This window comes from Argiope bruennichi, chromosome 8 (assembly GCF_947563725.1).
Source record: "Argiope bruennichi chromosome 8, qqArgBrue1.1, whole genome shotgun sequence".
In the NCBI taxonomy this organism is placed as follows: domain Eukaryota; kingdom Metazoa; phylum Arthropoda; class Arachnida; order Araneae; family Araneidae; genus Argiope; species Argiope bruennichi.
Window position 1 is genome coordinate 10021927 of NC_079158.1, and position 24798 is coordinate 10046724.

At 32.6% G+C, this 24798-nt stretch overlaps 1 protein-coding gene and 1 long non-coding RNA gene across 2 annotated transcripts in view; both read right to left on the reverse strand.

Annotated features, from left to right (window-relative positions):
• The window catches only part of LOC129981326 (uncharacterized), a 28274-nt gene extending 11230 nt beyond the window's left edge, over nt 1-17044 (reverse strand). The window contains exons 1-3 of the long non-coding RNA XR_008785303.1: nt 16834-17044; nt 4261-4414; nt 2273-2368 (exon numbers count right to left, since the gene is read on the reverse strand). This is a non-coding gene — a long non-coding RNA (uncharacterized LOC129981326). The remainder of the gene's footprint in view (nt 1-2272; nt 2369-4260; nt 4415-16833) is intronic.
• Nucleotides 17045-21753: 4709 nt separating this feature from the next.
• Nucleotides 21754-24798, reverse strand: part of LOC129981681 (uncharacterized) — a 28250-nt gene continuing 25205 nt past the window's right edge. Inside the window, exon 11 of the mRNA XM_056092620.1 lies at nt 21754-24435. Within this exon, the coding sequence (XP_055948595.1) occupies nt 24362-24435 (74 nt within the window). The 3' untranslated portion in view covers nt 21754-24361. The remainder of the gene's footprint in view (nt 24436-24798) is intronic.

Sequence of the window (24798 nt, forward strand, 5' to 3'; positions counted from 1 at the left end):
AAATCTACAATCCAATCCAATCCGCAAACGCAGATGTACTGTTGATAATCTGATCTACCTAGAAACTAACATTCGTAATGCCTTTGTACGACGAAATCATCTTGTTGGTGCTTTTTTTTTTCGACGTTACTAAGGCTTATGATCATACGTGGCACTATGGGATCCTTCGCACTTTATCTGAACTTCATTTTAAGGGAAATTTGCCTATTTTTATAAAAACATTTTTATCTTATCGCCTTTTCCGTGTTAAAGTCGGTAATAATGTTTCAAATCCTTTTATTCAACCCCCTCAGGGGCTCACTTTCTTTAGGTGAGTACGGGTGTCCCAATCCCGAGGTACCCAGGGATCTATACTCCCTTTATGTTTATACTCCTCTTCGCCTTCTGCTTTCTGCTTTGTTTTTTCTTTCCCTCGACGGCAAGCGAGGGAGCTCTCCATGAGAAGCTGTCGCCGCTCTGTTTGCTTCTTGCTTCTCATGGACAGCCAAAACCCCACTTGTTTGCCGTACGTGGTGACCCATTTGAAAGACGGGTGGTGCACTGTGGTCCCCTGTGCATCAATCGGCTGGTACCTAGTCACCTGAGTGGCTAGGTTGCTAGGGATCAAGCGAAGGGGTTACTCCTTGGGCTTGGCGTTAAGGGTGGTCACTGTCCCCGGGGGTAACTCCCAGCGTATAGGTACCGATTAGCACTAGGGTGGATGCCGAGGCTGGGAATAACCAGAGCCGGTAATTGCCTTCCCTTGTTGGGCTCCGTGGTGGGCGGTGCCGTCGGACCCGAATCACTTACTATATCGTATGGGCTCCTCCAAACGTGGTCCCTTCAGTGGGCATAGAAACATTCCAATATCTTCCAACATATCTTATCATTTTGATCCATTTTACATTGTAAAGCGAGTTTCTGCAAATAACGAAACTTTTCAAACTGTCTCTCCCTTCCTTGTGCAAAAGGCTATAACGGCAACAGTTGGCGATGTTAAATCCATTCGTAAAATGCGCTCTGGTGACTTGCTTGTTGAGGTGAATTCTCGTAAGCAAGCCCAGCAGATTCAAAAATTAAAAGCACTGGGAAATATACCAATAACTGTAAGTCCTCACCAGTCGTTGAATACCTCTAAAGGTGTCATTACCTGCGGGGAACTCTTAAATGTCCCCATAGATATAATAAAATCAGAAATGAAACCGCAAGGAGTTATAGATGTCCGCCGCATCACTATACGGCGTAATGGACAACTCCTTGAAACAAAACATCACATCTTAACGTTTCAGACACCCAAACTACCAGAATTTGTTTACGCAGTTTATATACGACGCCCAGTAAGGCCGTACATTCCGAACCCACTTAGATGTTTTCAGTGCCAGCGATTTGGCCATTCTAAAGTTAATTGCCGCGGGTCTTTAACATGTGCCCGCTGTGTAGAAAAAGGGCATGATAGCCAGGAATGTTCCACACAGGAAAAGTGTGTGAACTGTAAAGGCGATCACCCTTCCTTTTCTCGATCATGCCCTAGCTGGCAGCTTGAAAAACAAGTAATAACAATAAAAATCAAAGAAGATCTTTCATATCCCGAAGCCAGGCGTAGAGTTCAAGCACAAACTCCTACTCCTGGTAAAAGTTACGCTTCTGTTGTTCAGAACACCTTTTGCGCAAACTGTTCGTGTAATAATTGTGTAAAATTTCACACTGATTCAAAACCACCTGAAAATATTAGGAATTCTGATTCTGAACATTCTAGCAACCCACTTGACAGACCCAAGAAACCACAAAAGAAATCGAAGAAAAAATTGCAAAACTCGCTGACGTTAAAGTTAGCAAAACGCGGTATTTCGAAACAGGAACTGCCTTTAAAATTGAAAAAGTCGGCATCTAAAAATTCCGTCGCTTTAGGACTTGCGACGCAGGGTATAGTCCACAAGGACTTGTCGTCCATATTTGGTGGCATGCCCAAATTACGTGCGGTTAAAGTTGTGAAAGTGCAGTTATGAAGAAAATAAAAAAGACATTAAAGAATAAACATAAGTTGCGTATGATAGTAGTATAATAATTAAAACATAAATAAGTTTGAAAACGCCCAACGATATTCTCTGTCTTAATTAAAAGAAAGAAACCAAACGATAAATTTGATAGCGAGATGCCATCACTTCGTAGAAATGCAGAACACATAGCATTTTAGAAAAGTTTATTATGCTATATAGTGTTTTTACTAGAGTAATTATTTTTCCCAAATTACTGTTTTTTTTTAATTTTTCTCAAATGATTATAATATTTTTACCAGAGTGAGCTTTCCGAGACGTTCAGGCCAGTGAGTTGCTGCATCTGGATCATTGGAATATAGCCTCGACGGAGACCGATCGCCATGCCGAGAAAGCTGGAAGAAAATTTCAAAATAATAATAATAATAATTAATTGGGAAGAGAGATTTAAATATCAAAATGTTTTTTCTTTAAGAAGCTACAGCCTAAGTTAAAAGCGAGAAGTATTAATTTAATTTTACTATTTACATATTAACTGACTTGAATTGAATCAAATGAGTAGTAATACAAAAAAAAATGAAAAGAAAACTGATTTTTTTTTCCGTCAAATAAAATATTTGGGGAGCAATGTATAGAAATAAAATGCAATGTGTTGTATTTACATATGATTTGCAAAGACTGTAAAAAAAATTATTAATGAATGGTAGTAAGAAGAGACTCTTATGCGAATATTAATTTTTGAAAAATACTAAAAGCTTGTAAAATTTTCTAGTACTTGATTATATTTAACTTTATTTAAATACACAGTTAAGATAATCATGTTCGTTAATGAAGCTTTGGAACAAAAAATAATAATTCAAATGCGAAACTTTTAATTAAGAGTCATTTTCATTTCGCAATACTATTAAAAAAGGCTTTGCTTAACAATGTTGAAATATCATTCATTTATTAAAAAACACTTTAAAGAAAAAGAAAAAAACAAAGAGTGAAAAAATTAAATCTATACTTATATATAAAGCTCAACGTGTGTGTGTGTGTGTGTGTGTGTGTGTGTGTGTGTGTGTGTGTGTGTGTGTGTGTGTGTGTGTTGGCGCTCTACAGAAAAGACCATTTGACCTACAGCTACCAAATTTGGTACGTGTATACCTTGGAGGTCGGGAATGCGCACCTGGGGTCCCTTTTTTTGAAATTTTAATTAGAATCTTAATTATTAATTAAAAACTAACTTTCCCACCAAAAAAAATCCTTTCATTTTCCCCACCGCCAAATGAGTAAGTCTTCAGATTTTTTTTTCAACTATAATGAGGTTAGGGCTAACATTTTTCGGCCAATTATTTCAAACGATTCTGTTTATTTTCTTAATGTTTGATGCATTTAAAATTAAACATTGTTAATTAATAGACCTGCTCAAGATGAATCTGAAAAAATTTTGTTGACAAATTCTTGAGATATTACATAAATTAAGAAAGATATTCTTTAATGCCCATAAGGTTTAAATGATCAGTGACTCTGTTTTCAGTAATCATATTACAAAAAAAATGCTTTGATACAGTAAAAAATATTATTATATTAATTGCAGATTAATCATTTCCACTTTAATTTAAAGCATAAATTCTACGGGAGCTAACAGAAAATTGGAGATATATAGATTACGTTATGACAGAAGGCCTTTATAATATTTTGAGTGAATTGAAATTTGAAGTTTTAAAATATTTTAATGAAGAAGTTATTAAAGTTGGAATTGCGTAAAATATTTAATGGCACGACCGGAGTTTAACCCCTTGCTTGGCGAAATTTTAAAAAATCGCCGAATCGGCGAAATTTTAAAAAAGTAGGAATTACATAAAGTAGTTAATTATTAAAATTTTAACGAGCATTAAGATTGGTGAACCGGCTGGTCGCCAAAGGCGGCTAGTAAAGAATAAATGTAAGGAAAGAAATCACTAATTTTCAGCTTTTAGTAAAAAGATACTTAATTCTGAAAACATTAAAATAATAATATTAAATAGTTTTTAAAAATTAGTTTAAAAAAAGAAAATTTTTATCAAATTCTTTCAGAATAAGAAAAAAATGGCATGGCTTTTTTTTTTCTGTGCTTTTATTAATTTTTTTAATGAAAGCACAGAATCATTACTAGGACTGCCAATAAATAATACAAGTGTTATTGTTATTTACATAATTGAACGTAAACTGAATTTTTAAGAAAAATAAAATCAAAGAAGCATTCAAAAACTTTCTGGAAACATCTCCTTGAAGAGGAAACAAAAGAACTTTCAAATTTTCTTACCGTTTGCACCAATAATAATGTTGCGTTTTCTTTAGATGCATGACATAAAGATGAAGAAAGGCCAGTAAGCAGCAGCAGCAACCAAAGCCTCATATCGGGAAGCAGAGAATATTTTATTTGCAATTGTTTCCTTGGAACTGAACACTTTTATCTCCTGTTCGAAGATAAGAACATATGTTAATATTACAACGAAATCCGTTGACCGAAAATATTATCGGAATATTAATCTTTTCCTTTCCAATCACAGTTGTGTTTACAAAGTTCTGCTGGAAGTTTAAATGCAATGCAGCTCACAAATGTAGTTGTGATCATATATTTAATTATTACAATTCGGAATGAAGAAGACAAGTATGAAATTTAAAGCGTTTTAAAATCAACTATCTTTATTTAGAATGTTCTACTTTCTCACGGATTTTAAACTTCATGACCCAATTCGTTCTGTTTTGAGATGCTATATGAATTTTTAGGGGGAAAAAAAACTATATTTAGAATAATCTCTGTACTATCTGGCATCTGAACTATCGAGATAAAGGGAATAAAAATAACTTTGGCAGCTGCCTTAATGATAATGAAGAGAAAAAAAAGTATTTTTCATTTCAAAAAACTAATATTTTACGCTACCTAGGTAAAATGTCACAAATTGAAAAAAAAAAAAAAAATCAATTTTCATACATTTAAAAAAATACCTAGCATTTGTCTAACTTTTTATAGATCTAGGATATAATTAAACTAGCTGGAGTGGTCTTCCCCAAACTTTCTCGCATACTCTCTAATAAACGCGTTATCCCAAAGAATGCTTTGAACAGCATTGATTTACAATAGTAACGAATTATTAACTTTTGGCATGAATTTAACATTTTTACTGAATCTATCTTGCGATCCTTGGTGAATTTTTGGCGAATAAATCTCTGCATACGGTTAATAATATCCGAAAATCGAATTTGGGTTTTAGACGCGTTTTTTCCAACCATCTGATACAAAACTACACCTAGTAGTCGCAAAATTCACATACCAAATTCATTTATTTAAGTTATTGAGTTTTTGAGTTATCGTGGTACATATATCTGAAAATACAGACCTATAGGCGCTCAACCCTTTGTTGAATTTGGCTCTAAATTTAAGGTGTATTTGAAAATCATTCAAAATATCGAATATTTTTTTTTATTGCTTAATAACGTTCTCTGATCCTTTAGCTTTCAAACGATACCAAGATGTTGTCAATATTCGAAATATTTCTCGAGTTATAATTATTTTTCTTGAGGTGCTTTCATTAAAAACCCTAGTTACGGTGTTTTTAAAATTTATTTTATTTAGAATGCTATTTTTCCAGTATGTTGCTTCATTCAAACAATCATAACGCAACAAGAAATGAACCAAATACAGTTATTTATATATCAAAATAATCTGCATGAAAAAGCGAATGTTTTTTGCCTCAATCAAAGTTATATTTATAGAAATAAATTTTCAATAGCTATTTAAAAGTTAAAATTACAGAAAAAATCTCGCTTTTTCTATTCATTGTTGATGAAAAAATTTTTTAAAAAAACTATATATTTTTATAACTTGATTGAGGCAGATAATATGAAGACTAATATTAGGCATAATTTCCAGCTAGAATTGTATGTCTGTACAAATTAGAATTTAAGATATCATGTTTCAAAAAGTAGGCTAATTAGCTCATTAAATATTATTTAATTAATTAATAATTAGTGTAATATGTTTTTTCTCACTGGACTTAGTTTAAACATATATTAATGACCTACTGTGAAAAAACCAGATTTTTAAAGTTAAAATTTTTTTAAAAAAATCTTCTAGTGTGTACGTACACCTTAATAGGGCGTACCGAAATCTGCGTACCAAATTTTATCCGTCTAGCTTTTTTTGCTAACTTATGTTTGAATATCCGGAATGACAGACTTCCTCTTTCATGTAAAGGTCGTATACTAAATTTTATCTGTGTAACTCAACCCGTTCTTAGTTATCTTTGTCACAGACAGACAGATGGACATAATCCCAAATATGTGTTTTTCGAACTCGGTGAGGTCTAAAACGTAAAGATTGGAAAAATCTAGAATTCGAATTTTTTTAAGGTTGCAATATTTTCTCCGTATTTTATACGAGAAAACAAAAAACGCAAATTCTATTGATGAAATAATACAAAGAATATAAATTTGAATTTCTTTCTTACTCTACACTCAATAAGGAGGATAGTCTTGTAGTTCTTTTAGTAAATATTTTAAACTAAAGTTGACATAAAACTGAAGGAAAGATAAGATCAGAGGATAGAGAGATAGTGTTAATTTTATCCAAAATCATATTCTGTCAATTGGAGCAAAATGGATGAGCACAGAAAATATGAAGAGAAACAGATTTATAAAACTTTGTAATAAATATATTATTGTGAGACGCTAAAAGTTAAGGAGTAAGGGGAAAAAATGATTGGTGTTTGTTAGAATGTCATCTTACATTGTGCCTCCGATCTTGCAGTATAAATTTTGTAAATCGCGGAGTGAATATCTATGAAAGGAATTTTGATAAAATATCTTGAAGATAACTGAAGTCTTTTGGTTTTATCTTAATTGGTTTTTAGAATTTGGATAACGATAGCATGCCTCCAGCGTTTTAGAATATAATCAAAATTTTGTTATTATTCAAAAAAGTGCAATTTTTGAGAGGGTAGTACCATCGAAGTTTTTTAACTAGGTTGCAAGGATTACGAACAGCTTTTACATTCTCAAAATTCTATTCTTTTATTTTAAAATGTTCTGCCTCTTTTGTCATCAAAAATGATTAATTCTTATTGGGGATCATTTATTGAAAAATGCTTAATAGATTGCTTTGAATTTTTGAATTACTGATGTGATTGTTATTCGAACAAATAACTTCATTATTTTTTAGTAATGCGATTTTTATGGTTAGATAAAGGTATTTTAATATTTTAAAGAACATCTTCAAGTTTTGAGAAAATGCTCGCTTACTCTCCCAATTAATATTTCTGGCTCGTTGAATAATAAATTTTAATGTACTTCTATATCTTTTGCATTGAATTCATCTTAAAATAGATGCATTCCTTTTTGCTTTCCCCAACAAATAATTTTTTTCAGTCGAATTAAATTATGTCATGCAACATTCCACCAAGGGAGATCATTTTAATTTGAAAAAAATTTATTTCTACTGTGATTATATATGATTTCAGAAACATTTTTTTAATAATAAATTCGATAGTTGGTTTATAAATGGAGTTGGGGAAAATCATTTCGGTTTCTTAACTTTCTACCATCCAGAATTCATTTTTTGAATTATTTTATTTTATTTATTTATGAACTTTATTGTCATTCTCTTTTATTATGGACATTATTATTTCAACTAATTATTTATTTATTTCATGAAAATGAACATTTAGATTCCCGGAAACCTCGAGAAACTGCATCGGCGAAGTTCTACAAGCGCCAAACAAAGGAATTCCGATCAGACGTGCGTATGGCATAGTGCTTATAGCATGATACACACAAAAAATATCGCCATTGTATAATTACGCTCATTAGACATTTGCACGACGGGGCTTGGCTCGACCCTAAAAATATGCTTTTTGTCGCAAAGAGAACAAACATTATCACAAATGCATGAAGGCTGGAGAATAACATTTGGTACACTATCGAGGCCAGCCTATAAAATTTCGAGGGTTTTTTATTAACGAAACAATTTTTTATGGAATTTGGTATAAATTTCCAAGTTAATTATCAGGACAGGTGGTGTTTCCTTTGGTAACATATATTTCAAGAATCAGCCTTTTGACAACGTCAAGTTTTTATAAGTCGTTAAATGCCGAATGATTGTTGTAAATTTAAATACTGACCAAGACTGTCTAATTGAAATTTTCTTCCCTGCTTAGTTCCGATTATATTTATATTGCTTCAGATTCGAAAGAGGCCTCAGTGGTCTGGTGTAAAGATCTCGGTTTCCAAATCGGAGACCCCTCAGGGGCTCACCTACTATAGGTGAGTACGGGTGTCCCAATCCCGAGGTACCCAGGGATCTTTACTCCCTTTAGGTTTACTCTCCTCTGCGCCTTCTGCTTTCTGCTTTGTTTTTTCTTTCCCTCGATGGCAAGCGAGGGAGCTCTCCATGAGAAGCTGTCGCCGCTCTGTTTGCTTCTTGCTTCTCATGGACAGCCAAAAACCCTACGTGTATGCCGTGCGTGGCGACCCATTAGACGGGTGGTACATTTCGGTCCCCGGTGTATCAATCGGCTGGTATCCCAGCCATTTGGCTGGTCTGCTCAAGGGGATCAAGCGAAGGGGTCACCTTCTGGGGCTCTGCGTTAAGGGTGGTAGACGTTCCTGGAAGTGGCCCTTAGCGTATAGGTTCCGGCTAGCGCCAGGGTGGATACTGAGGCTGGGAATGCCCAGAGCCAGCAATTGCCTTCCCTAGTTGGGCTCCGTGGTGGGCGGTGCCGTCGGTTCCCGAATTTGAATCCCTCTTTGTATGGGCTTTTTTTCAAACGTCACCGAAGCAACATCAAATTCTCGTTATTTTATTATGCATACTGATGAAACTTTTCATGCGCTTTCTCCATTCCTTGTACATAAATTGATTCTATCTACCATTGGTGAAGTATCAGATATTAAGAAAATGCGTTCTGGCGATCTCCTTATTCAAACGAAATCAAAAAAGCAAGCAGATACTCTGAGTAAACTTACTACCTTAGGTTCATGGCCAATAAAAGTATCTCTTCACAAGACATTGAATTTCTCACGGGCGGTTGTCTCGGAACAATCTCTTGTACAACACTCTGACACAGAATTAGTGGAAGAATTACGATCCCAGGGGGTCTGCGCCGCTCGTCGCATTCATGTTCGACGTGACGGACGTTTAATTCCCACAAAGCATGTTGTTCTTACATTTGAAACGCCTGTTCTACCAAAATTCATACGTGCTGGATATTTGCGGTGTAACATTCGTCCATACATACCTAATCCTCTGAGATGTTACCAGTGTCAGAGGTATGGTCACTCTCGGCAATCATGTCGTGGTAAAATGGTATGTGGTAAATGTTCTTCATTGGATCATGAAACTAACACATGCGATTCAGAAATATTGAAACGCCCTAACTGTGCATGCGCTCATGCAGCATCTTCTAAATTTTGCCCTAAATGGCAAATGGAAAAAGAAATCCTAGCCATTAAAATAAAAAACAACATAACCTTTAAAGAAGCTCGCCAAATAGTCAATGATAGAATGCCTAAGTCTGGTGTATCGTATTCCTCTCTTTTGAAATCAAAACCAGAAAACACTAATGTCGGTTCAACTCAAACCGAAGAATTATTAACGAAAATTGTTTGCCCTCCTCTCAAAAAATTACAACCTTTAAAAGCAAATGTAACACAGACGAAAAAACTTCCAACTAAAACTGACTATTATGCATCTAAGCTTGCAACTCCTGTAGATACTAGTTCCAGTTGTACTTCACCTGTTGCAGCTGTTGCTCTACATACAGACCCTGAAGTATGCAGTAATAACAAACCGACGAAAGAACTCCGAAAAAAATTAAAATCTTCTGGTATTACCAATCAACTTCCGCCTGATGAACTTTTATCTATTAATCCATCCTCTTCAGACCTCTCTGAAATGGATATGGAACCTTCTACGCAGCTCGATGATGTTACTGCAGGCAAAGTTAAGAAAAAATCTCAACGTAAACGCTGATTTTATGGCCACACTTATTTCATGGAACTGTCGTGGCTTTCGCAATAAATTGCACCAAATCAAGGACTTTATTAACAATTTTCACCCTGTCTGCATGGCATTTCAAGAGACATACTTAAAATCAAGCGACCCAGCAAAAATTAAACGCTATAGTTTGATTCGAAGAGATGGTAACTCTGATAGAGCATCGGGAGGTGTTGCTCTCCTCGTCTCGCATGACCACCCCACATCTATAATCCCACTTCACACACAACTGCAAGCGATTGCGATTCGTACTGCGATTCCGCGCTTAATTACAGTTTGTTCTCTTTACTTGCCTCCTAATTCCGCCATTGATAAACATGAACTTGATAGATTAGTTTCTGAATTGCCAGCACCGTTCATAATAATAGGTGATTTTAACGCTCATAGTCCTGTTTGGGGTAGTAATAGCACGAATCCTCGTGGAAGACAAATTGAGGAATTTATTTCTGATCACTCTCTTTGTCTTTTGAATAATGGTGACTATACACACTTTCATTTGGGTAGTAAAACTTTCCATTGTTTAGATCTTGCTCTCTGTTCAGCCCCTATTGCTCCGTTTTTCACTTTTCGAGTGGGGAATGACTTATGTGAAAGTGATCATTTCCCAATTTTCCTCACTCAAGTTAATATACCTGTCATGGTACCACAACGACCTAAACGTTATATTTTTGATAAAGCTGATTGGACGAGTTTCACTAGCAGGGCCAAAATATCAAGGGATATGGTGGAACATCCAGACCTTGATGTTGTTGTCAATAATGTGACCTCTTCAATACTCAGAGCAGCAGATGAAACAATTCCGAAATCGGGCACTGCTTTCCCTAAATTTCGGAAACCTTGGTGGAATAGTCAGTGCACAGAAACGCGCAGGAATCAACAAATTGCATGGAATAAGTTCCGAAGACGGCCATCTACGGAAAATTTTATTTTATTTCAAAAAGCTAAAGCTATATCTAGACGTACTCGGCGCCAAGCCCAACGGAATTCCTGGATTAAACTTACATCCAATATTAATTCTTCTGTATCAGTGACAGAAATGTGGAATCTAGTAAAAAAGGCGTGTGGAATTTATTCTGAATATCCTGTATCCTATTTAAAAGTGAAGGATCGGGAAATTTGTGACTTACAGGAAATGACTAATATTTTAGCAGAAACATTTGCATCTGTATGCGCAGCACAAAACTATACAGAACCATTTCTGTCATATAAGAACACAACAGAAAAAATTCCCCTTCGATTTCGCACAAAAAAGATTCTCACATATAACGTCGATCTGACCATAGAAGAATTACGTGAATCATTGTCCACAACTAAGCAAACTTCACCAGGTCCTGATGGCATCACTTATTCTATGATCTCGCATCTGTCAGATGACTCTCTTGATAATATTCTATACATGTTTAATAGAATATGGAAAGAGCATTATTTTCCATCAAAATGGAAATATGCCACCGTCATTCCCATATTGAAGCCTAATAAAGATCCTTTAGATCCTCTCAATTACCGTCCAATTGCATTGACCAGCTGCATGTGCAAACTTCTTGAAAAGATTGTAAATGCGCGTTCAACCTATATTTTGGGAAAAAAAGGATGTTTTTCGCCATTTCAGAGCGGTTTCCGTAAAGGCCGCTGTACAACAGATAATCTGATTTTATTAGAAAGTGCCATTCGTACAGCCTTTCTCAGACGCCACCATCTGGTCTCAATTTTTTTCGACATAGAGAAGGCTTATGATAGAGCATGGCGATATGGGATTTTGAAAGACCTATTTGAGCTGGATTTTCGTGGACATTTGCCTATGTTTATACAAAACTTTTTACAACACCGTTATTTTAGAGTTAGACTGGGAAATACGTATTCTGATGTTTATTGCCAAGAAGAGGGCGTTCCTCAGGGCTCAGTTTTAAGTGTAACCCTATTTATTTTAAAAATTAATAATATTTTATCGGTTTTACCTTCCTGCATACAAAGATCACTTTATGTGGACGATCTTCAGATATCTTGTTCTGGTAGAGATATGAGATTTATTGAAAGACAGCTGCAAACAGCAATCAATAATATGATAGCTTGGACAAATAAAAACGGTTTCACGTTTTCTGCTCAAAAAACCTTTGGTGTTCATTTCTGTAGAAGATTGTTACATCCAGATCCGGAATTATTTATTCAAGACACACCTTTAATTATGCAGAATGAATGCAAATTTCTTGGGGTAATTTTTGACAAAAAATTGACTTTTCTTCCCCATATCACATATTTGAGGAAGACATGTCTCAAGTCTCTAAATATTTTAAGAGTTCTCTCAAACACTGCTTGGGGCGCTGATCGCACTTGCTTACTACGTGTATATAGAAGCGTCATACGTTCAAAACTGGATTATGGATGCATCGTTTACGGATCCACGCGACTTTCATACCTTTCACGGCTTAATTATATTCACCATCAGGCTTTAAGACTATGCTCAGGCTCTTTCCGCACCTCTCCAGTAATGAGTTTGTATGTGGAAAATTTTGAGCCATCTTTGACTCGCAGAACACACATGCTATCCTTTTGTTATTACTTTCGAGTTTTATCAAATGAAAATAACCCTTTGAGGAAAATCTTTTTGGATCACAGCACAGACAGGCTATTCAATAAACGGTCTTCATGTATACCTCCTTTGGGACTACGAATTCGCCAATTACTTCCAGATGAATTTCAGACTCTTGATGTCAGCAATAGTGATTCATTTGTAAACCCCCCTTGGATCTGTAATAACATCACCTACCTGAATCCTTTTAAGAATCTATACAAAGCAGAGATATGTAGCTCTATTTTCAAATCTATTTTCTTTTCCCACAGACAATTATTTCATGATTATCTACCCATTTATACAGATGGCTCTAAATCTGATGCAAATACTGGTTGCGCTTTTGTTTGTGAGAACGACATTATAAGTTATAAACTTCACGATTTCACCTCTGTTTTTACCTCTGAATTGACAGCATTGTATATATCACTAAAATATCTTTCTGAAAAAAGTCCAGTAAAAGCCATTATTTACTCTGACTCTTTGAGTGCTTTGGAATCCTTGAATGGTGGTAGGAATTCTCATAGTCTTGCATGGGAAATCAAGCGTTTGCAATCCCATCTGCATAGGAGAGGTTTTACAATTTTATTTTCATGGATACCAGCGCATGTCGGCATAACGGGTAATGAACAGGCAGATACTGCAGCTAAATTTGCTACTACATATCGCCCTCAACCTCTTCATTACACTGATATAAAGAGCACAATACGTAAGTGGATGCTAAAGACTTGGCAAAATGACTGGAATCAAGAAGTAAATAACAAACTCCACGAAGTGAAACCGTATATTACGACATGGACTTCAACTTTCAACAGAAAATTTGATGTAATTTTAACTAGATTGCGTATTGGCCATTCACGTATCACACACAGACATTTACTATTCGGTGAATCTCCACCTGTGTGTGGTTCGTGCAATGTTCCACTAACTACACGTCATATTTTAATTGAATGTTCGGATTTTATAGAGAGCGCATTAACTTTTTTAACTCCTCTGATTTTAACTTGTCTTTCCTTATAGGAGAAAGACCCCATAAAAATTTATTTCTGTTCTTAAAGAAAATTGGAATTTTTAATGAAATTTAAATTTACTATTATAGTACTTTTACCTACTGTTTTACCAGTTTTTTACGTTGGATCTTAAGGAACTCAATAGAAACTTGACAAATGAACTGTGTTTTCGGTGCAGCATATCCTAGAAAAGGATCTTGCGCCAGAGAATTATCACATCCATCCATCCATCCAAATCGGAGACCTGATTCCACCGAAGAACCGTCGTGTAAGCTAGTCTGGTGCACGTTAAATCCGTCGGGGCCAAACGTCTTCCCGCTGGTGTGATGTGGAAGTTTGGAGAGGGGATGCCAGCTCAAGTGTCGTCTTTGTCATCAGACCACGGTTCAAAATTATGAGGTCCGTCTCAAAACAGTCCTAGAGTTGCTTTAAAACGAGACGTTAATATAACTAAAGCAAATTCAGAAACGAAATCTTTCTGTTTCTCCCATTTTTGCTACGTTACATGGACTATAAACTGAAAAAGACCATATAATTAACATCATCTGCCTGGTATCAATGGTTCCTGTACAAGAGGAGAAGACTGAGAGTTCTAACATGTTGTAATCTTTTATCGTTATGTTCGGTTACAAGCAAATGTACATACAAAATAGAATATAGAGGAAATCCTTAAGAACTCCCTAGAAATTTGGAATTAAAGAAACAGAATTCTTCAAAACTTGTGTTTCTTAGATAAAAAAAAAAAAATACTATTTCACAACTCTAGAGTGACCTAAATGGTAAACAATAGCAGGTTTCTAGGTAATACTGAAACTGCATAAGATGATTCAACTGTTCGTTAGATGGCAGCGCATATCGAAATAGGATTAGTAATCCAAGATACATTGAGCCCGAAGTACAAGCTTTCCTTAACATTATGTCTTCGTATTGTGCTTTCGTATGTTTCACTTTTTGAACCTTGCTAGGTTTTATATTTTATTTATATTCATTTTGAACTTTGTAATTCTACATTCTCTATTGTTAGTTTTTTACGTGTGCTTTGTGGCTTGTGTTCTCTGCACGTTTTTGGTTCATACACTCTGTAAATGGAGTCATCTCCGTAGTGTGCTTTTTTAAATTAAATTAAATAAAAAATAAAATAAAATAAATTTTTTTCTGACGCCCTGCATCAGCGGATCTCCGTAAATTCTAATTCATTACAAGTTGTTTTGGATTTCAATGAATGCGGGCAGGAAACCAATTCTACTGCTTGGCGCTGCTTCGAATGACCGTTCCTGTGAATTATTTTAACATTATCCCACCCGTACGACTAATCGAGATTCTTTTGTTTGTCACCGGTAGAATTCGTTCGGATCATCTTAATTATCATTAGATCAAAAAAATTTCACGGGACACTAACATGGTGTCGCCGACATTACCCGATAATATTCGCAATATACCAACGTATTGTATCGGACGACATAGTATTAACATTACGCCTCCAATCCAGAAATTTCCTGTCAAACAAAAATAGCCATTATGAGGAGAGACTGTAAGCAGGGCTGGCCACTTCGTGAGGTTTTATTATGTATTTAAATTAAAACGTCAGCCAATTTGGGCCAGTGAAATTCATTCCTTTTTTAAGAGTCGTCTGGTTTCATCTTTTATATTAATTTCCTTTTTTTTTAAGTTTATTTAAAAATGGAGGAAAATATTCAAAAGTGTTACAAATGCGGATTCGTTGGATAATTATATTGGTTTTTGCTTCCTTGATCGGTTTTGTATTAGCGATGCAACATAGATAAAGTCTGCCTCTGGTGTTGGATCGTATTCAGGCATCTGGATGCTATGGCGAGCAAGGGCTTCATACTTTTCGCTATTAATCTCATTTCGTCAAATTAACAATTCATTGCATCTTTCTCTGATTTTTATGGCTAGTACACTCACCGCTCTATTATATCTGGATTCTGTGAATGATTTTTTCTATTGAAAATGTAGAAATATTCATACAAAATTTTAGAGGACAGAAATCTATCATGTAGTACACAAAAAGATAAAAGTTTACATTCTCGTTCCAGAAAAAATTCGCACATGCATGAAAACATTCATTTATCACCATCTATTTTCAAGCAAGTTGCCTGCTTCTTTTCGATATCCGTTTTCGTAGGTTTATCTAGGTGCCACCAAATGGGTTAGATCTGTATAACTGGATTTTAATACCATGTGTCTCTTACTCTCCCATTTAATCTTTAGATGTTCGCTATTGAAATACATGTCCATTTCTAGAATATGAAAGTATTTCAAGAAAATATTTTCAGAAATATCCGTTAATCAACAGTGCACCGAGTTATTCTCAGTATATTGGCTGGATATCGGCAAATAAAACCAGCTGGAGTGATCTGCCCAAAACTTTCTCGTATTTTTTTTTTTTTTTTATAAAGGGAAATTTTCATTTTAGATGCGTTTTTTCCAGACCGATTAAAACCAAAATTTTAAGCAAATCTACAGACGCAGTTATAAAATCAAATGCCAAAATTTGATATATTTAAACCATAGCGTTTCTTATTGTGCTTATATGCTTCAGAAAGTACTGACGTTCAATCCTCGTTCGATTTGGTTCAAAATTTAATAAATTTAATAATAATATAATAAACAAAATAAATGCTAAATCTATGCAAAGAATTTTGTCCTTGTAGCTCTCCTATCAACTTATATTCGAAAAACCGGATCATATCAATTTATATTCGAACAGCTGGACAGAGAACTTCTTCAGAATAAAATTTATCCAGAATTCGATAGTAATCCACAAATTCGGTGCAAAGGCCATATACTAATTTTTATTCGTCTATCTGAAAGCATTTCTGAGTTATCTTTGTCAAGGAGAAACACATACATTTTACAAAAATATGTTTTCCGAAGTCAGAATCTGAAACTTAGTCAAAATCTAGAGTTCTAATTCTGTGTCGATTCAAATGTTTTATCTATATTTTGTATACGAAAAAGTTAAAAAAAAAATCGCAAGATTCAAATGCTATTGTCAAACAATTTTAGCGATCATCCGCAATATCCATGTTCGTCGACTACGAATGTTAGCTAATATAAATGTGTACGATATATTTAAATTTATAAACTAAAATTAGTTTCTAACCTTAAAATTTATGATTTTATTTAGCAATAAGTTATTATTACAATAAATCATCAGAAACCATAAAATTAGTCGTAAACAATATAAACAGCATAATAAGCAAATGAAAATAAAAGCAAAAGCTTAATTTAGTATCACTTTACCTGACTGAAGGTGAAATGACGGTAAAATACAAGGTCTCGAGGAAGTAAAATATTTTTTTTTTCGAAGGGAGGGTTATTTTATTTTGTCTCTTTGTATCATTCGACAAACATTTCACATTCCTAGGGTTCTGCCTCGCTAAAAATTGTTGAAGTGTTCCAGAGTATTCTATTTTTGTTAATGATTTAAAATATTTCTAAAGCAGCATGCCATCATTGTTAAAAATATTTTTGTTGAGTTTGCCACTATCTGATCAGTGTGATATCGTTCCATGAAATTTTGCATCTCTCTTTATTTTCCACAAATTTCAAAGATCGGAGCAGTCAAAACATCCTCACTTCCTTCCTCTTCCTCTAGCAAAATTTCCGTCTGCAGAATACATGTGACATCAACAGTTAATATTTATCTTCCCGATGATGTTTTTAATTCTTTCTGTTAACATGGATTAATTTGATTATCTGAATTAGAATTGTAAATAATATCTTAAAGAAATGTGTGACTTTTGAACTTATCGTAAATTAATATTCTTATTTTTTCGTCAATATAAATTCTTTTTAATTTTTCTGGTAAATGGTTTAAATCACAGTCTCATTTCTAAGTTCTCAAGCCAATCTCATTTCTAAGTATCTGAGCCAATTATGATCCTTCATTGTAAATATATTCTATTCTCGAATCAAAAGATTTTAAATAATATCTTTTCTTGTTTGAGAAAATCTTATATCTTCCATGCGCATTCTTGCTAAATAGCATCGAATTTGGAAATTTTTTATCTGTAATTTTTTTTAAGAGCTAACATGTATTCTGAAGAAGTTAAAAAGGTCATTAACACGTTTCACGCCATCGATGACTGACATTGAACTTTCCATACTGACCGTGACAGTCATCGATGACTTTCTGTATAAGATAAAAGATATAAAAAAAAAAAAAAAAAAAATCATTTTACTGATCAATTAATGAATGAGACTAAATTTTCTTTATCAAAATATTCTAATAGGTTCCATTTATTTAAACACGGTAAACATCTTGAGTGTAAAATGAAATTATGTACCGAGAACATCGATAGAGACCGCGGATCAAACGGAAAGGAAGGCATATCGGAGTGGTCTTTAACGTGCTAAATAAAAAACTCGCTTCAGCATCATTTGATTTAAACATGATAGTTCAAAAAACAATTATTTGATAATTATTGCTCACTAATTGATGCTAAATGAGAGGCAGCTACCATGATTATGGATAATCTTTCAATAACAAAAGAAAAAAATGATTTTCCTAAGCATAAATTTTTAATCCGAGAAACTTTGTTTTGATTTGTCGCTACTGCACGCGACTATATTGGATATTGCTTTGCTCCTATCTACTTTGTCAAGAAAATTTGTCATTGTTTTTGTATTAGAATTGTCTCTCATTGCATTTTGTAAATTTAAAAAAAAAATGAAAAAAAAATTATTATTTCGAAGGACCAGGAGAAATATTCATAAGTTCAAGGCTTGGGCTTGGAAATAATTAACAAACCTTTACATTCATTTAAACAATAGTCTTCGATCCCTGCATAAGAATGTCAACAAGGTGATCTTGTCAAAATAATGCTTAAAGTCATAATAATGGGCTTTAAACTTTATTTTAATTTTTCCGATTTCCTCCATAGTCCCTTCATTCCAAGTTGAATACGCAAATTACAAGGTGTCCATCCCAAAAGGTGGCGTCTAATATTTACAGATTCGAATAGAACACGTTAAAGCGAGTATTTTGAAGTAAAACATGAGGGTCATTAGATTATGACGCTGTATTCAGGGACCTCACATATTATACATCAAAATACTCATCTTAACGTGTTCTATCTAAATTTGTAAAGGTTAAACGCTGCGAAATGCTAACGCTATTGTTAGTCGCTATTGTTTTCTTGTTTTTTCAAAAATTTAAGCTTTTGTTCCATATTGTAATTTATTCGATCAATATTCACGAAAAAGAAAGACTAGATTGAGCTGCATCTGTGTAATTTCCCAAACAAGCATTGAAAATTACAATTTCGTCTCTATTGATGAAATATACTTTGGATGTAGATATTCTACGAAAATCCCTCCTTCATATTTTCTCTGTGTCATTTTCGTTGCAATAAAATTTCATTGCATAAATGAATCATTTTGAATAAATTGTTTAAAATGTGTCTTTCTGATATTTTTTTCAGGCACAGAGAAAATTAATTCCTCTTTAACAGTGTATTTCCCTTTTCTTCATCTTCGAATGCTATTTTAAAAAAAATTAGCACCTTATCTGGACATTTACAGCACTAGATAGCAGCTAGAGTCATCTCTCCAAAACTCTCTAATAAAGATGAATTTGTATTTTAGACACGTTTCCTCCCCAACCAATTGAAATCAAAATTTCAGACTACAATTGTAGTCATAAAATTAGATACCAAATTTCATATATTTAAATCATCGCGTTTACGTGTTTCTGAAAGTAGAGACCGACAGAGTGTCAACCGCCCGTTGGATGTGGCTCACAATTTAATAGGTGTCTACATTATAGAAAAATGTGTGTACCGAATGTTATCCATCCATTTCTCTTCGTTTTATGCTTATCCTGCTAACTTGTATTCGAACAGCCGGAGAGGGAGATTTCCTCAGAACGAATTTTGTTCCAAATTGGACAGAAATCTTCACATTTGGCGTAAAGACCGTATATCAAATTTCATTCGTCTAGCTCAGAGCGTTTTCATCTTTTTCATAAACAGACAGACAGACATAGTGAAAAAAATTTGTTTTTCGAACTCAGGGAGACCTAAGATATAAATTCGTAAAAATCCCAGATTTGTGTTGCTTGCAATACTTTATCTGTATTTCGTATTTGAGAAAGTAATAAGCAATACGCGAGTCTCAAACTAGACAGTTTGATAAGTTAACTATCGTACATTGCTGTGTCTGTCACTCAAAAATAGCAATATTGTAACGAATTGTAGCACTTGAAGGGGGGGGGGGAGACAGCAAAGACCATCCTCTATATGAATGAAATACTTTCGTGGTTTCTACTTTACAAAATCGCTCGTATTGTGAGGTATAATATGTTCGATTGATTTTATTCTCAATTGAAAATTTTCATTTATATTGTCTACAGAATCTATTGCAAAACCAGGTTTGATCAAATAGCTTAAAAGTAATGACAGAGCAAAGGAACGAAACGCTTACAAAGAAATTCAGACAAAAGACTAAAATAGAAATTAAATTCACGAGTGAGAAAAAGCGCTGAAATTTTTATAGAGATAACAAATTTTTTATGAATAAAAATATATTTTATGGAACTTTAACCGAGATCTTCTTTTATAGCATCATGGATGGAATGGCGTATTTCGTTTTTTTTTTTTTTTCTTTACTTTGTTCATATAATTATATTTAATAATTTAAACGAAAATTATCAGACTCTACAACTCTTTTTTTTTTAATATATTACTTGACAATATTATGACCTTGCCACTGAATCGTCGTCGAATCCTTATTTAAATAAAATATGCATTTCCGCCAATGGATTACATTGTGCCTTCATTGGAAGTCGTCTTTACTGTTCGGATTGTAATTATAAAAGAATAGGTATAAGTAAACTTCTCCTGAATGAGCGCGAAAGACAGTTTAATGATTATAACAACATGGATAAAGGAATGTTGTAGGTCGTCGGTTCGAGTAGCGTATTTCGTTTATTATTATTACTATGCCCTTGCCAGATGACTTACGAGAAGAAATAGAAACCATTCTCGTCATAGAACGATCGACATGAATGCGCATGAACTGCGAAATAATTTCCATATGCATCTATATTCGAACTTTAGAAAAGAAAAACCGAAAACATTTTCATTTTTCAAAATTAGTCAGCTTCGTGGACTTGCGCATTCTTTCCCCTATGGCCCCTGAGGATAGTTAAGAAAAATTTGACTTAACATTTGCTAATTCTCCTAAATATCTTTTAAAAACATTTTTCTTTACTTAGTAGAATTCAGACTATTCAATTTTTATTGAAATTGCGAAGAATAAATCTATTGTATAAATGTTAAGCTCAAAAATCACACAAATGAAGCAATGCAATATTTTTTTCTTTCGAAAACTTCTATTTTATAAATAATTTTTATTTCAAATTCAATATCAATCATTCTAACTTCAAAAACTTTTTTTTTTTATTTTAACTTGATACTTCAAGTAAGAAATATAAATATACAGAGAAACGTTAAATAAATATAAAAACACAAAGAGACAAAAACAACATTTAAATTGACTAGATATATACTAAGCTTTAAATAATAACAATTACTAAATTAATATTTCATGAATGACAATAGTTTTTATGAACTTTATACAAAGATAGATACATTAAAAATTATAACCAAAAATATATCGAATTTTAACATTAGATTGCACAATAGTAATTAATTTCAATATATGATTTGATATTTTTTATACTGTTGTCATTATTGCATTAATGATGACATGAAACCACTCAAATCAAAATTATTTTAAGTAATATACATGAAGATAAAAATATATGCTTGTACACAGTATATAAAAATAGTAGTTAACATTTATTAAGTAATTAAAACAGGAGAAACATTTAAACCATGGAAATAGTAAACCTTCTTATGATGTACAAACATTTTTTTTTACATTACATACATTTATAAACATTTTTTATCACACTAAAAAATATATTAAAAAATATGAAGGAATTATAAAAATTACTGTATTATAATATTTATTTCATATTTTAATTAATTTTAAAATGAAAAAATGCATATAATAAATTAAAGTATTCTTAGCCAGAAGAAACATTATCATAGACAATTTTCTGACATGAAATTTTAATAAAACATTGATTATTAATTTTGCAATTAATAAATAACTTATTGAGAAGGACCTGTCTGTAAATAATATCAGTAAATGAATTTATAAATACAGTGAAATTTTTGTCATTATAATTTGCTTGAATCTTGAATATATCGGATTGATATTCAAAATCTAAAAAAATCTTTTTTTTTTCTTTTTTTTTCATAATTTTAGAAAAAATTAGTTTTATCTTTAATATAAAAATGAAAAAAGGACCTAGACTTTCATTTAGAATCATAAACAAAGAAAAAAGTTGATTTTTAGAATAATAATAGTTATGAATGGGTTTTTTTAGCAAATAAAAAAAAATGAATAATTCCTTAATGGATTTGATAATCTGATCCAAATACAGAACAAAACATTGAGAGTGTTAAAAATCTGTTATTGTATGAGAAAGAGCTCCAAATTATGCATATGAGGATAAGCAAAATTGCACTCACTTATGTCTTCTCAAAACGTATTGTTTTAATTACTTTTTTCATTATATCTTATTTAAATCAGCAATAAATCAATCATTCAAATTAAAAAATCAATCCCCCCCCCCAAAAAAAAAACATGCATGCCTCAGAAGTTTCCTACACAATAAAATATATAAGAAAAACTGAAAGAGCACATGAGGTTGCACATTTTCGTATTTATTTATTTGTGAACATTTATTGTGAACATATTATATATTCACATCTTTATCAAAATATCTGATTCTGTAAAATCCATTTATTGGGAAATATACCTGCCCATCTACATGCATGTGATTTTAACACTAGAATAATTGAGAGGAAGTTATGACAATTTAACTTAAAAATGAAATAAGTTAGAAAAATATAATTTGATATACAGTCTTGGCAGCCAAAATCATCTACCTTTGGAGCCATTCTGCCAAAGAGAAAGGTTTTCTTGATTGCCGGATTACAGCCTTATTCGGCACATTTTACATGCAAAACATCTAAAACATTCCTTTAAAGATAACTGGAATAAGAGTGCATGTTCCTATATAAATAATTTTATTGATTTACTCTAAACTCTTCCAAATATGACTAGATTTAGCAAATTAAACATCTAATACAGAGCACAAAAAAAAAAATGTCAGTTACAAGGCACTTTTTCTGAGGTGGGGCCAGTAACAGCTTTGAGATATTTTGTGCAATTCTAAGTCAGCTCCTTAACATCAGGGTAAAAGATATAGAAGAAGATACTAATAAACATTTCATATTGACAGTTTTCATTTAGTATTCATGACCAGTTTGCATACAATAAAAAGAAATTTTAAAATGCTTCAGATGCTTGTCAATATATGTATTTATTAAAAATTTGTCAAAAAATTAAAATTCTTAATTTTATTTTTTAAAAATGAATTAAGGAGGACTTTTGGAATTCAATTTTATTAGAAAGGTTATTTTGTCAGTAAAATTAGAAATTTTTATCCAAACCAACATTCCTGTAGAATTTTTTCCCCCGGTAGAAAAAAGTTTTAAATCTTAAAAAGGCAATTTGTGAAATGTAGATTTCATGAATTTGTATCAATATAAGTATGAATATTTTGCTGGACGGATAGTATGTAACATATTTATTTTATACAACAAAATCCTATTACAACGTTATAATATGTGCTGCGTTAATCAATAGCAATATCTTATCAAGGTTAGTGTTTGAAAGCTTAATTATCACATTAAAGTGCATTACACTAACCCATAAGTAACACTTCAATATAAATCTAAAAATAATCTTCCTGATAGCCACTGACAATATATGACGATTTTATAGCTAAATGATCATGGAATATGACATTTGCTATCATAAAAATTGCTGAATGGCGACTTATTTCTTCAAAAAATATTAATTAACATGACATTTTAATCTATATTTATCACTAATGCAGATGCTTGTTATATCATCATAATTCGACAACATAAATGAGCATTAAAAATATACAATATCCAAACATTTATCTACTTCTAGAATATAGAAAAATAACAGGACTGTGCTACTATATGAATAGTTTTCTTTACTGACAGTGCTTGGAGTTTTACCATATTACTGGCTTTAATAAATAAACTAGTGGCCTAAAAACTATTCTTTATTATTATTATTATTATTTAAGTAAGCATTAGGTAGGCAGTCTTAATTTGAAAATATTACTTAATATATATCTCTACATATAAAAATCATAAAGGGGAATTATACATTCATAAAATTCTTAGTTTGATTCCTTTCAAATAATCATATTTTAAGAGTAACTTGTTTCATAGTTCAAACCTTTTCAAAGTTGATTTAAACTTTGAAAATTGATATTCAGCTGATTGCATCATTTTTTTTTTTTTTTTGGTATAATTGCTGCCAACCAAAATGGACAATCACTCAACTATTGCAGAATTAATTCTATAGAAGAATTACTTCCTAAACACTTCAATTCATCACATTTCGCTTGAGTATTTAATCTTACTGAAATTGTATTCATATACACTCAAGCTCATAAGCTCACCATACAAAAATATCCCATAGAACATCTATGGCATTTGAGTAAATATAATCTGATTCACACAGGAAGTAAAACAAATCCCAAAATAGAACTTATAGTGAAAAATATAATTGAGAAAACCGATATTCTAATCCATTTACTCTTGCTAGTGACAAAAACATGTTTTTCATCCTTCTGGAACTCATCTCCTTACATTACACTGCATATCGCACTTTGTCCTTGATTCTGACGTACTTCTAAAAAATTTGAGCGCCTCTTGATTGCTGTAAATAAAAAAAAAATATGTATTAAAAAAACATGGAGATTTAAGATAGTAAGATTTCAATAAAAATTTAATTAGGCTTTAACAATTGAAATCATAATAATCCATCTTGCAATTGCAGCATGTTTCTAATTTTCATTACATCAAATTAAAATAACTGGTGATACATTTTTAGAACATCGATAAAGCCTGATGACATTCATGTTCAGACTTGAGTTTCAAAAAATTATGTAGAAAAAAAATATTTCAAAATTAGTATTATGGGTAATCTTAACCATTCAAAAAATGAGAATTTCATGCAGGAATAACAAACAGTATATCAAAGTTTAAACAACTGAATGATTTATAAAGATAATTTAGCTGT